Raw genomic sequence first — 13,660 nt, 5'->3', positions numbered from 1 at the left:
GGGTGGGGAGGAGGGGGGGGGTAAAAAAGGATAGACAACGAGTGAGACGATGTGAGGTGAACGAGAAGAAGGAGGAGGAGGAGGAGGAAGTGGAAAAGTGGGAGGAGAAAAAGGAGGAGAATTGGAGGTGGAGATGGAGGTGGAGGAAGCTTCGAGACTGGGCAAGAATTCTGGTTGGTTTACGGGCTCGATGGGACGGTGATGGGGGCGTTAACAAAAGGTATAATTCGTTCGGAGTTCGTGCGAAGTTCGCAGGCGTCACTGAGGTCCAAACCGAGCTGAGGATTTCAAAGAGGAGGGAGGTTTCAAACAGTCCCAGGGAGTTGCGCTGTACTGTCGAGTTGTACGATCACGGTACGAACCTCCTCCTCTCTCTCACTCTCTCTATTATTCAGTATTTCTATCTTTCTCACTCTTTTATCCCTCCTCCGAATATTCCTCAGAGATATATACACGCCCTCTTCTCGCAAGAGGACGGATTTATAAACGCCTACTAAGAGGAGGAGGTACCGTTTGTTTTACGAATCGAGGTTATGTTTTACACCACTCGTCAGGTATACATGTATATATATATATATATGTAGTATATGTATATTATTTTACTTTTTTTCTTATTTTTGTTCTTTCTTTTTTCTCTTGGATGGAATACGAGGAACATTAATATTTTGAGGTTATCTCCTCCCCCATTCCTCGTATAATATGTTAATGTTCGGGCCCCTTTTCTCTGTACATTTATTTCTTTTCTTTTTTTTTCTTTCTGAGATTCTAAAGAGAACATTTTATTCTCTACGATAAAGAAGCCGTGAGATGATCCCCTTTTTGTGTTTCATGGGTTTTCATTGATCTTTAAGTCGAGATAACGTGAATTTTGAAATTGAAATTGGATATTTCAATACATCCCATGGTACTATTTTATTAAGCAATTATTTATTTTTTACTTTCTACGAAACTTTTTTGGATATCATAAAATAAACAAAAAAAAAAAAGAAATTCAAGAAACATTTGTCTTAACTAAAACAATATATACACAGGTTAGTATTAAAATCGTTATAAAAATCGTTTCAAATTCCGTAGGCGAATTCGGAAAAGTAAACTACCCTTCCTTCGTCTTCCTAACCACACACCACCAACCTCTTTGCTCTATCTCATAAAGATAAAAAAAGAAAAAGAGGCGTGAACGAAAGTAATCGTGCGAATAGGTAACGGTTCGTTGAATTTTTTTCGAACTTTAAAGGAGAGACACCAAAAAATGTGTATAAAGATAATAAAAAAAAAACCAAAAGAAAAACCAAAAGAAGGGTATATATTTATATATAATAAAAACAAAAAAGAAATAAAGATAAATTTGAAATAAAAGTGTGAAAGTTCTTTTTTTTCTCATAGACGCGAAACGAGTGAAAAAGGTGGGTCCCTCTTTTGCTTCGCTCAAGTCGCGAAACTCTCGTAATAAGAGATATCTTCTCTAGGTAAACGTAATTTTGTACATTCACACTGACACCCATTATACACACACACATACACACACACAGAGAAAATAAATGTCTTTAGAATATAGGAAGAATATACCAAGAGAATTTCGTAGAGGAAAGGATAGGCGGAGCTTTCTGGTACCGCGCCTCCGCAACACGAACCCACCTTTCCTGTTCTATTCCCCCACGTCCTGGGGTTTCAGCTTTTCCAGAACCTTTTCCCATTTTCCCTCTCTCTCTTTCTCTCTCATACGACCTTTCTATCCCCACCACATTCTCGACGAGTACTGTACACAGTATAGTAGTAGCACTCCTTTCTGTCCTTTCGACGAAAGCGCACCTGCAAACCACGGAGCTCCACCTTCCTGTCACCTCCGGCACCACCTTTTGCCTCACCGATCCCACCCCTCCACCCCTGCTACACCCCCTTCCTGCTACTACTCCTGAAACTCCTCTTTACCACGCATTCTCTCTCTCGTTCTTTTATTTTCTTCTAGGATTCCGTTTTTCTTTCTTTACCTCTGTGTCCTTTACAGTTACGAATACATATATATATATATATATATATATATATAGATATATCCACACCCACCTACCACCATCTTTCTTCCTAATTTTTTTCTTTTTTAATTTTTTTCCTACCCCTTCCATCCATCCACCCCTTATTCGTACTTACAAGCACCTACCTTTCTTTTCCCTGCCTATCCTTCTTCCCTAACGTCGCGGCCATTTTGTACAATTTTTTTGTCACATACTTTCGCAACCTTACTGCTTTAATCAGAAAGAGAGATGAAGATAGAGATAGGGAGTGATAGAGAGAGAAAGATATATATATATATATATAGAAGACCAGGAAAGAGATAAGAGACGGATATTAAACACCCTCCCCTCCCGTTACTCCCTCCCACTTTTACCGGAGAAACCCGCAAAACCCTTCGCACTCGCAATCCTTGGCCCTTTCTTTTATTCTTATTCTTTTTCGGTTGTTGTTGTTGTATTATTATTATTATCGTAGGTGTTGTTGTACCTTCATTTTCTACTCTCACCTTTTGCGGTTGAATCTTAAATCTTCTTCGCATCCATTATTATTTTCTCATTATACTTACTTACTTTTAATTCCGTTTACTTTTGGGAATTTTTATGGGGAAAAGAAAAAAGTTTTTTTTTTTTTATTCGATTGTTTCCATTTATTATTTATACTTACCTTTTCGAACTTGCATATTTACACCAACGCTGTTGCCTGTTGGTTATTATATCGAAATGCGTTATTGTTTTTTTGACTTTTTTTTCACTGAAAAATTATTCATGGCTTTTTAAAACATATATATATATATATATGTAATATAATAATGATTATTGAAGTAGTTTTAAATGTTCGTGAAAAAATAATGGAAATTAAATATGACGATCGTTAAATATTGAACATTATTTCTTTTTTCTTTTTTTTTTTTAGGAATTTTATCGTGAAAATAATGATGAACATCATAATAATGGTGTTAATAAAATTGTATATATATTTATATAATAGCCTTAGTAGATTATTATTATTATTATCATTAGAAAAAGAGTGATAGAGAGAGATATAGAGAAAAAACAAAAAGTGTCGAATAATTTTTTTCATTTCTTTTCTTTTCTTTTCTTTTTCTCTCTTAACGAATAATTTGCGACGAGTTAAGTTTTTAAGATGATTATGGGGAGATAATTGTAACGACACCAAATTCCATGATCGTTTTATTATGGATTACATAACAGCGTTCAGGGAGAAAAGAGGGTAGTTGCTACACTTTTTCTTCATCATCATCATTATCATTATCATTATCATTATCATTATCATTATTATCATTCTTTTTTTTTTTCTTCTTTCATTTATTTACAGGTAATAGTGTACTCGCGTTGGGGGGCGAGCCAACGATTCGACGATTAGCTAAATGCTTTTGATAATAATTATTCGATTCTCGTAGATCGATAAGAAAGTTTCGAATTTCTCGATCGGTGTGTTAGAATGAGAAAAAAAATCGCTAAACGAAAAGGAAAAAAAAAACGAACAAGAGCTAAGAAAAACAATTACGATGATTTGTATATTTTAATGTTCTCTTTCCTTTTATTTATTATTTCTTTATTATAATATTTAACCTTGGAAGAATAAAAATAAACGATCGAGAGGGGTTGGGTTACTTTCTTTTCGATCTTTGTTCGAATCGATTATTTCTTTGTTCGAGGATTAGAACGAGAGTATGTATCGAAGGGTGCAAGGTGCAAAGGAGGGGGAAGGGGCAGGACAAGGAGGAGAGGGGGGGAGACAGCTCATCGATCGTGTACGTATTTCCAAATTGTGTGGGACAAATTTTCTTCGTTTGTTTTGTTTCTTTTTTTTATCAACAGAAAAAAATCTCGACTGCTCTTTTATTTTTTTTATGTATATATATATATTTTAATTTAATAATATATTTATAAGTATGACAGAGTGTGTGTATTTTTAATCATACATGTTGTGTTGTCATACATATGTAATACGTACGCATGGTTCGTTCTCGCTTTTATATTATCAAATTCAAATCAAATGAAAAAAATTTAACACGCGCCGTTACGCTTGCGAATTTATTCTACGAATTAAAAAGAAAAAATAAACCAAAATAAAATAAAAAAATATATGCATATATATGTGTATTTATTTATATATTGGAGCCAACGTCGTACGATCAACTTCAAAGTTCGCGATTTTATTTTCCTTTTTTTTCTTTTTGGAAAAAAAAAGGGTGGAATTTTACGTAGGGATCTACCAAAACGAAAACAAAAAAAAAAACAAAAGAAAAAAAGAATAATTCGTATTTGTCGTTTCGTCTCTCGTAACTTCGTTGAGTTTTTCAACAAAAAAATAAATAAATTTGGATTTTATAATATCGATCCGTGTCAAAAACAAATTATATATATATATATATATTTATTTTTTACATTTAAATTATTCCCATGGTATATAAATACAATACAATATAATGTAATATAATTTGTGTTTTCAATTTGTCGTTGCATCTTTTTTTTTTTTTTTTTTTAAAAAGTTCTAAATTAAATCATACCAAAATTAAATTCGGATTTATTGAAAATATAATTGTTACGAAGTGGAAGAGACACGAAACGTTTTCTAATTCACGTTCGGTAAATTGCTAAAAAGAGTTAATTTACTAATACTAAAAAGTGCGTTACACTCAGAGAGAGAGAAAGAGGGAAGAGAAAGTGGTAAAGAGAGAGATGGAGAGTAATCACTCTCTCTGTCTCTCCTTTCTCGAAGGTATGGATCAGATAGAGAGAGAAAGAAAAAAAAAATCGATCGCAGTTTATCGATCGATCGATTTTTTTTCTCCACATTCGTTTAATGTTGCGTGTTATGTGTGTATGTGTTGGTTATGGTAGTGGTAGTGTGGTGGTGGTTGTTTAATCCGTGCGTGTACGTTCGTTTACGTGAGATAGTTAATTTACGTTATTATTACATCGACGAATTATTATTACTTTAATTTTTTTTTTTTGTTTTTTTTTCTCGTTTTTTTTCTTTTGTCTGTTAATTGTGTGTGTTTTTTTTTTCGTTTTCTTTTTTTTTTTTTTACAAGTATTTACATATTTGAAATTTGACGGATTTCGGAATAATTCTCTAAGCGAGATAATTATTATTATTATTATTATTATTATTATTATTATTTTCGACAATTCTTATTAGGTCATTGGTATTTTTTCTTTTTTTTTCTCGTTTCGTTTAATCATCGGTTCTTGCTTGCTTGTTTGTTTGTTTGTTTGTTTGTTCGTTTGCTTCTTTTTAATTCTTTTTACTATTTAAATTATTGTGTTTTAGGCGGAGCATAGGACGTTAGTCGATCTGTAGTATACTTGATCAGCTTTCGTACGAGATTGACTTCACATGTAGATCCGTCGTAGATCCGATGGCGAGGTTATCATGTTGCACTGCGGGCAGAGCTTTTTTGCACCCTGAAAATAAACAAAAACAAACGAAAAGGTAAAATATTAAACGACACTTCCATTTTTGAATTCAATTCTGATAAGTTATTCCGATCAATTCGTAACAATTTTCACATATAAAAGTTACTCAATATTAAACTTAAAAGTGTTTAAACTATAATCGAACATAATTTATAACGATTAAAGAAAATTATTTGCAAAAATCTAACAGTAATCTCGTTAGAAAATAAATATTAAAAATATTCGAAAGTGTTTAGCGTGTGTATTTAATTTTTTTATCCAACATTCGGATAATTCATCTGCCAAAAATTTTCTACAAAGTAAATTTGATTCGATATTTTTATAAATGTTTAAACTATAATCGAACATAATTCATAAAGATTAAAGAAAATACTTGCCAACATTTAACAGTATAATATATATAGTCTCGTTAGAAAATAAATATTAAAAATATTCGAAAGTGTTTATACAATATATATATACCAGTTTCATTATAATACAAATTTCTTATATCGTCGATAACTTTGATCCAAGTTTCAGATAAAAAAAAAAGGAAAAACTCGGTAACGGTAAACCCTAATATTTTGTGGATTACTACCTTATCGTATCGTATAAAAAAAAGAAAACAAAAAACATATTCGATTCATTAAAGATAAAACGTCGTTAACGAATGATATAGGTATCCAATCGCGATTGGTTAAAGCTCATTTCGACGAACGGGAATAAAATAATACTTTAAAAACTGATCGGTAAACAGCCATTATGGTAAACGATAAAGAAACGTTGTACAAAGTAGATCCTCCCGTTTCTGGAAGAGAAAGAGAAAGAGAAAGAGACAGAGATAGAGATAGAGAATGAAAGAGAGAAAATGAGAAAAATATCTCCAACTTTTTTCATTCTTTTTATTCTTTATAAGCTCAAGGAAGCCAGGACGACACGATTGTCCGGATAAGAGCAACGATTTGAAAAAAGTGGTTTCTTCTTCTAAAGTGTATCGTCGAATGGTCTGACGCAATTAGCGGTGTTTCTTAGCAACCCTATTCGTCTTTTTTATTACTTAAACGAGTAAGTATAACGTCTCTTTCGGTCATGAAAATTATTTATTCGATCGTTTACATCTTTCTCTATCTTCATGTTTCTCTTTAATCATTTTCTTCCCTTCTTTTTGCTTTTTATTTTTTATTTTTATTTATTTATTTATTTTGTTTTTCTTCTTTTCTTATATTGGTAATAGACGTTTAATTTAAAACTTACCAGCGTGTGTAGCCAACATTGCTCGCAATGCACGTGCCAGCAGCATACGGACGTCACTGGTTTCTTATATTGTTCCTGTTAAATGCAAAAGAAAAGAACAAAAATGTATTAGAATATATTACTTCCTAGTAAATATTATCTCTATTTGAATTTACAATTGAAAATTTGTATTTAATTTGAATTAGAAAATGAACGTATAACCCATATCTGGGTAATCGGGAGTCCACTCATGGAATCATACTTAATATTTCGTATTTTATTAAAATAAATATTTTGTGTTGTGAACTATACTAACGAATTATAATTAATTGAAAAGTATTTGATGCAAAACGAATACTTGGCTATTAGGTACGATTAAGAAAAAAAAAATATTAAGTTAGTGTTCCCATTAAAAATAAAGCTAAAATTTTGCTATAAATTTGTTTAACCCATTGAGTGGTGAATACTTTTAATTACTGAATTGTTTTTTAGGTACGAAATAGTAATTTATTGTTAGTACGATTGTTTCAAGTTGATTGATATTACTATTAACTAGATATATAATTATAATAAATAGTTAAATATTAAATATATATGTAATAATTAAAATTTCTTTTTGTTTCTTTAGTATAATATTCATGTGACAAAATTCAAAACAATAATCAATCAATACGCAAATTTATACATTCGTATACGTATCGATACACAGTAACCACAAAGAATTAAAGAAAAAAAAAAAAGAAATAAATAAAAGATCGAACTCACCATGCAAATGAGACATTTGAAAAGTTGACCACGCATCTCAGCTTCGAGTTCTTTGATCCTACCGCGAAGTGCTTCGACAACGGGGGTATCACCGTCCCTTCTAGGTGATGAGGAAACATTTTCATCGAGTTCGTTTTGTTGACCAGGAATAGGGGTAGATGATGAACTGGTCGTGGTCGTGGTACCAGGTTCCGGTTTGACCTCGAGCAACCCTTGTTGCGCCAGCTGATCGGAATGAGGAGTGTGAGGTGCGTTAGGTGAGATAACAGCTTCCCTAAGTGCGTCCCTTTCCTTTTGTTCCCTTGGTGTACCGTCAATCCTTAGTGTTACAACATCAGCTTCGGAATATTGTGCTGGACCAAATTCCGCAACGTCGTCACCGTCGACAACTAAATCAACGTCTTCCTCGTCCTGTTGATTTCCACCTTCGCCACCACCACCACCACCACCACCACCTCCACCTCCACCTCCACCACCACCACCCGAACGATTGCTCGATGACGTTGCCAAACCTACGGCTACATTTTTGAAATCATTTTTTGTTCATTAAATTTGTTGTTGCGTGTTGATAATATATAATTATTGGGATATATTTATTTATTTTTAGAATTTTTAATATTTGTATTTGGTTTCTATTTTTTTGTGTCAATTCATTTCTATATTATTTCATATTATTTAGATTTGTTTATTTATTTTTAAAATAAACATATTAGTAGGATCGAATTTGTTTATCAATTTTTACGTAATTGTGACAATCAGTTGTAATTAATTTTTCATATATTTCCAATTGTGGTATACACGATGAAATATTTTATTTCATTTCGTCAAAACATCAAACAAATTGAATAAAAATATCTAACGAAAACATGACACGTGTGTGTGTTAATTTCATTTATGATTGATATTACAAGAGATGTTACGAACAAATTAATGTGTAAATATTATTTATAAAAATAATCAATTATATATCCTCTTCGAGAAAGATAAAATATTAGATAAAGTATTATTAAACGTACCAGAAAATCCACCAACAAGCATTGACGTAGCCCTAACTCTTCTTTGACCTGCCCATTCGTATTCTTCAAAGGTTTCGGCGTCACCCTCGACGTCGACTTCTTCTTCATCGAGATTCGAGTGTTGACCTGCTGGATTACCGTTATTATGCTTGTTTAGACAACGTTCTACATGTTGATTCAATTCTTCCGGAGTACCCGACAATCTTTCGCTACAGACCGGACACGTTGGCTCGTCCGCTTTTCTTTTTCTATTCTTAACACGAATCCTTGCCTAGAAAATAACAATAATAAATAGAAAAAAAAAAGAAAAACAATTAATAATACTATAATCATTCATTAATAACTTTTTATATACATATATTGTAATAATTACACCTTTTTAATGTAGTTTTATTTAAGAAATTGCATACAAATTTAAGATTATAACGTTCTCATTTTAGCATTCTTTTAATTTTTATGCAATTTCTTAAATAAAACTATACTATAAAGATGTAATTATTACAATATACATATATACAATCTTTAATCTCATCCTAATTTTATTCTTACAAAAATTAAAACAATTTATATCTACGTTAAATGATTTATCAAAAAACAACAAGAAAAAGATTGTATATAACACACATAAATAATATAAATATTAATTAATAATTAAATTATACAAATAGCAAAATAAGTGCTTCACGTTGACGTTAATTATTATATAAATTAAATAATTATATTAAAAAGAACCCAAAATAAAAAAAAATAAACCAAGATATAAAATATTGAATCCTTAATTATGCCCAAATTCGTAGCTATCACAGATAAAAGGAAATAAATTAAAATATATTTGTTAATTATAATATTTCTTATTCGAATCGCATGATAAATAAAAAGTGATAATGTATAGAAAAAAAAAGAACAAAAAACAAGACCGTAAACATTGAATTCTTAAACGTGCCAAAAATTCGTAGCTAAATAAAAGGAAATAAAATATGATAATAATATTTGTTAATTGAGATAATTTATTTGTACGAATCGCATGTGATAAATAAAAAGTGATAATGTATAAAAAAAAAAAACAAAAATAAACAAAAAACAAGATGCTAAACATTGAATTCTTAATCGTGCCAAAAATTCGTAACTCTCTAAATAAAAGGAAATAAAATATAATTATATTTGTTAATTAAGATAATTTATTTGTACGAATCGCATGTGATAAATAAAAAGTGATAATGTATATAAAAACAAAAGAAAATAAAATTAAGAAAACAATAAAATATACCTGTCTATTCGCCTTGATTCTTTTATAGGTCTCCCATCTACCCTGAGGAGTCTGATGAGGTGTTCCATGTGGTGGACCATCAGCAGCCGACGGTGCATGTAACATTGGCCCATGTGGATGATCTTGCGGATGAACTGGTGGCAATGTAGACCTGGGTGGTCGTGGTCTTGACGAAGCTGACGAGATTTTATAAAGTCGATCGAGTTCCTGAGCAAAATGTTGCTCGAGTTCCTGCGGTCTAACCGTTACCCCACATACCGGACAACACGACGGATCCGATGGGAATTTCTTTTTGCCTATTTTTTTGGTTTTTTTTTTTTTTTGAAACAAAAAACAAAAGAGAACAAATAACGTCAAGCAAAATGAAACACATTCAGGAATAAGTAGAATAAGAAGAAAAAGTAGAAGAAGAAGATGACGATCGTTTTTGAAAACGTCAGATCTTTCTTTTTTTTCTTTTTTTATTGGTGCTCGAAAAATTATTATTATATCTAAATTGTATGTGTAATTGTATGATTCAACGCGTTAAATATACGCTTTACTTATGTATGCGGGGTTTTTTTTTTCTTTTTTGTTTTTAAGTGTGTACCGGGTATATTTATTTAAAAAAAAAAAAATAATAGTCAGCAGATGCGAGAGATCAAGCGAAGTGGAACACACACACACACACACATACATACGCACGCGCGCAATTTCGTTTGTTTGTTCTCGTTTATTTGACGACGACGACGAGGACGATCCGTATGGAATTTTGGTTGGAAAAGTGAAGTCGACGAAAAAGAAATAGAAAAAGAAGAAAGAAGAAAAAAGAAAAGATATTTCTCTCTGGTTTTAAATTTTGTAGAAGAAAGAAAATTTGAGATATATCTAAAAATATTTCTTTAAACGTTTGACTCTCGATAGGGGATAAAAATAAAATCTGGTGTAGAACAAAAAAAAAGGGAGAGATAGAGAGAGAGAGAAAGAACAATATAATTGAAAGAATTATTTGCAAGTGTTTTCGAAAATGATATTTATAATTGTTTTAACGATTTGAATTATTTACGAATAATCGCTTAATTTTTGTTTGTTTTAAAAAGAATAATGTACGATATATACTATATGTGTAACATTTTGTGTAATTGTAAAGAATATTCAAAATGCATCATTTATTTAAATTAATCATAAAACAAGTATTATTTTTGATAATAAAATTTCTGTTCCTAGATAAAATTAGCTAATTAATTAGCACTTAAAAATGATTATCTACAGAAACAATGTTAAACATATAAATATATAAAAAAATTGCATATAAGAAAATTGAATTAGAAATACCATAAAAATAATATTTCCAATTGACGAGTATAAACAAAACACAAAAATGTATTAGAATATAATTTACACTAATACACACGTTTTTAACGATAAATTTCTACGAAAGTTTTTTTTATTTTTTTTTTTCAATTATATTCCACATTTAAGGAATTCTAAGAGGGGGGATAATTTGTCTTATGTTTTTATCCGACATAAGAACAACATAATTAATTTAAAATGGAACATTTTATTTGCAAAATAAAAAATAAAACGTATTAGATACGTGATTAACGTTAACAGATATTAAATAAAAAATTCATATTACAAGTATGATTTACGTATGCATTTTTTACATAAATACATACACGTAATATACACATTCACTTTGATCCAAAACCTAAACAGAAAATTTAGAAGAGCCCCGGTTGCTTGTTTTAACAACTCGACCTTCGACTACAACGTCAGAGAACAACGATAAGGGGGTGTGGGGTGGGGGGGTGGAGGGGGAAGAAAAAAGTTAGTTTCGGGTGTTCAGTCGACGGATAACATTCGGCTTGAGTAAAATTCGTCAGAGTTGAGACAACGATGGGAATAAAGAAAGGGTGGAACAAGGGGGGAAAGAAGAAAGAAAGGGAAGCCACCCCCCTCCCTCCCCACACCTATCCACAGTTAGTGGAAATAAACGGATTCACTTGCGTAAGCATACTTTTCATTGTTTCGACCATAACACGATAACACACTGGGGGCCAGCAATAACGATACTTTTTAATTTTTTATTTCTAAACTTTGCAATTAGATATTATTTTCTTTTTTTTTTTGTCGGAAGAATCTTTTTTTTCTTCTTCTTTATAACCAACCGGACAGCTTCCCGATTTTAATCTTATCTCATTCTACGTCAGGACGTTTATTTAAATGATGTCAGTATGGTATTCGTTTAGGTATTTCTATCTTCGTTCTTCTTCGTTCTTTTTCTTGCCTTTTTTTTTTTCTTTTTCTTTTTCTTTGAGAGACCATAAAGATGTATATACGTTGAGTTGGATAGGATAAATTTGTATTTTATGAAATATATTCTCTCTGCCCCCCCCCCCCAGATTATATTTATATATAAAATATTATATAGATGATTTGTGAATCATTTGTAGGATAAATATATATTACAGATTATAATAGTATGCGAAAATACCTTTTTTTGTATTTTTTTATATTATCTAGTATTTTAATGCGTTATAGTTTGTTTTTCTTTTTTTCTACGATTAGGCTAGAATTTATATTATATTTAGAATCAATAGATATTTATCTTTAAATACTTATGAATGATTTATGAAATATTTAATAATGATATTAAATTTATTCCCACACATTTCAATCTAAAGTTAATAATCGGTATAAAGAATATTTTATGTTATTCAAAATAATGATTGTTAAATATTATATATTAATGAAGTAAAAACAAATCATTAAATTAAAAAATAATCATTTATTTATTTAATACGCGTTACTTCTCAAAGAGTTACACACGAGTCGTTAGAATATTAATATTAAATATATAAATATATACCAAAACAATTGTCTAAATATTTCAATTATTCATTCATAGATTTATGTAGTATCATTTTTATAAAATAATTATCAAAAAAATAGAAATAAAAAAGAGCAAAAAACAATGTTCAATTTTGATCTTATCCCGTGTCTAACAAGTTCATTCGAATGATATCGAGTATACCAAAACTCAAATAAAATATATACGTTCAAATATATTTTAATACTTCTCTATTTTTTATATTCTTTTTACTAACATATTTTATATCTTTTTTTTGTTTGTCGATACACAAAATTTCTCATCACTCAATATTTCTTCTCTATCATTTTTCTTTCCTTTTCCTTATCCTTTTCTTTTTTGTTTTTTTTTTTTCCTTTACGTTTCCCCATTCAATTAGATACACCGGGCAAATTTATGTACGTGCCTTCGTACTCGATATTCCTTTCTTCTTTCCTTTATTGAACGAGACACAGACACCCTCTCTTCACTTTAGTATCATCTACTCCCTCCCCTCTCCTCCCCCTGCCCCCTTATCACCCTATTGCACTCTTGTATGGAGTTCGATCGGAAATAATCATGAGGAAAATAGTATGCCAACGCCCCGTACTTTTACAAAACGATCTTCTTCTCTCGATTAGATTTTCTTTTCATTCAATTTTTTCTTACTCTCTCTCTCTCTCTCTCTCTCTCTCTCTTTCTTACTTTTTATTAATGATTTTTATTGTTTCATTTATTCTCGTATATTTTGGGTATACTTGTTTTTTTCTTTTTTCTTCTTTTATAGTTATCTCTGTAGCATATTATAAAAATATTCTATTGGTATTTGTGTGCGAGATAAATATTGAATTTGTATCGAAAAGTTCATTTGATTTTTTTTATAGATATTTGGGTTAGTCGTGTTTATCGATACCGTTAAGTATACTAAATTTTATAATATTAAACTTATCAAGACTTTATATATATGTTATATACTTATTCCTGTATCGTGAGTGGTCAAATGAAATTTTTAAAAAGAAAAAAAAACATATATTAAGATATCAATATAGAATATGATTTTAAATCAATTAGATAGAAAATATATTTCCTTTGATTATATTATTAATATTATAGA

The 13,660-nt window shown here is 30.4% G+C and overlaps 1 protein-coding gene across 3 annotated transcripts in view; it reads right to left on the bottom strand.

Annotated features, from left to right (window-relative positions):
* Positions 1-5,288: 5,288 nt before the first annotated feature.
* The window catches only part of LOC106785601 (E3 ubiquitin-protein ligase Rnf220-like), a 205,345-nt gene continuing 196,973 nt past the window's right edge, over positions 5,289-13,660 (bottom strand). For all 3 annotated transcript variants that reach the window (XM_014746216.1, XM_014746218.1, XM_014746217.1), the window contains 5 exons: positions 9,717-10,012; positions 8,450-8,720; positions 7,434-7,951; positions 6,690-6,764; positions 5,289-5,444 (listed from right to left, as the gene is read on the bottom strand). In XM_014746216.1, the coding sequence (XP_014601702.1) occupies positions 5,373-5,444; positions 6,690-6,764; positions 7,434-7,951; positions 8,450-8,720; positions 9,717-10,012 (1,232 nt within the window). In that variant the 3' untranslated portion in view covers positions 5,289-5,372. The remainder of the gene's footprint in view (positions 5,445-6,689; positions 6,765-7,433; positions 7,952-8,449; positions 8,721-9,716; positions 10,013-13,660) is intronic.

This window comes from Polistes canadensis, unplaced genomic scaffold (genome assembly GCF_001313835.1).
Source record: "Polistes canadensis isolate GaletaPanama2010 unplaced genomic scaffold, ASM131383v1 scaffold_53, whole genome shotgun sequence".
Classification (NCBI taxonomy): domain Eukaryota; kingdom Metazoa; phylum Arthropoda; class Insecta; order Hymenoptera; family Vespidae; genus Polistes; species Polistes canadensis.
Note: the sequence above shows the minus strand (reverse complement) of the source record. Positions and strands in the feature narration are given on the sequence as shown.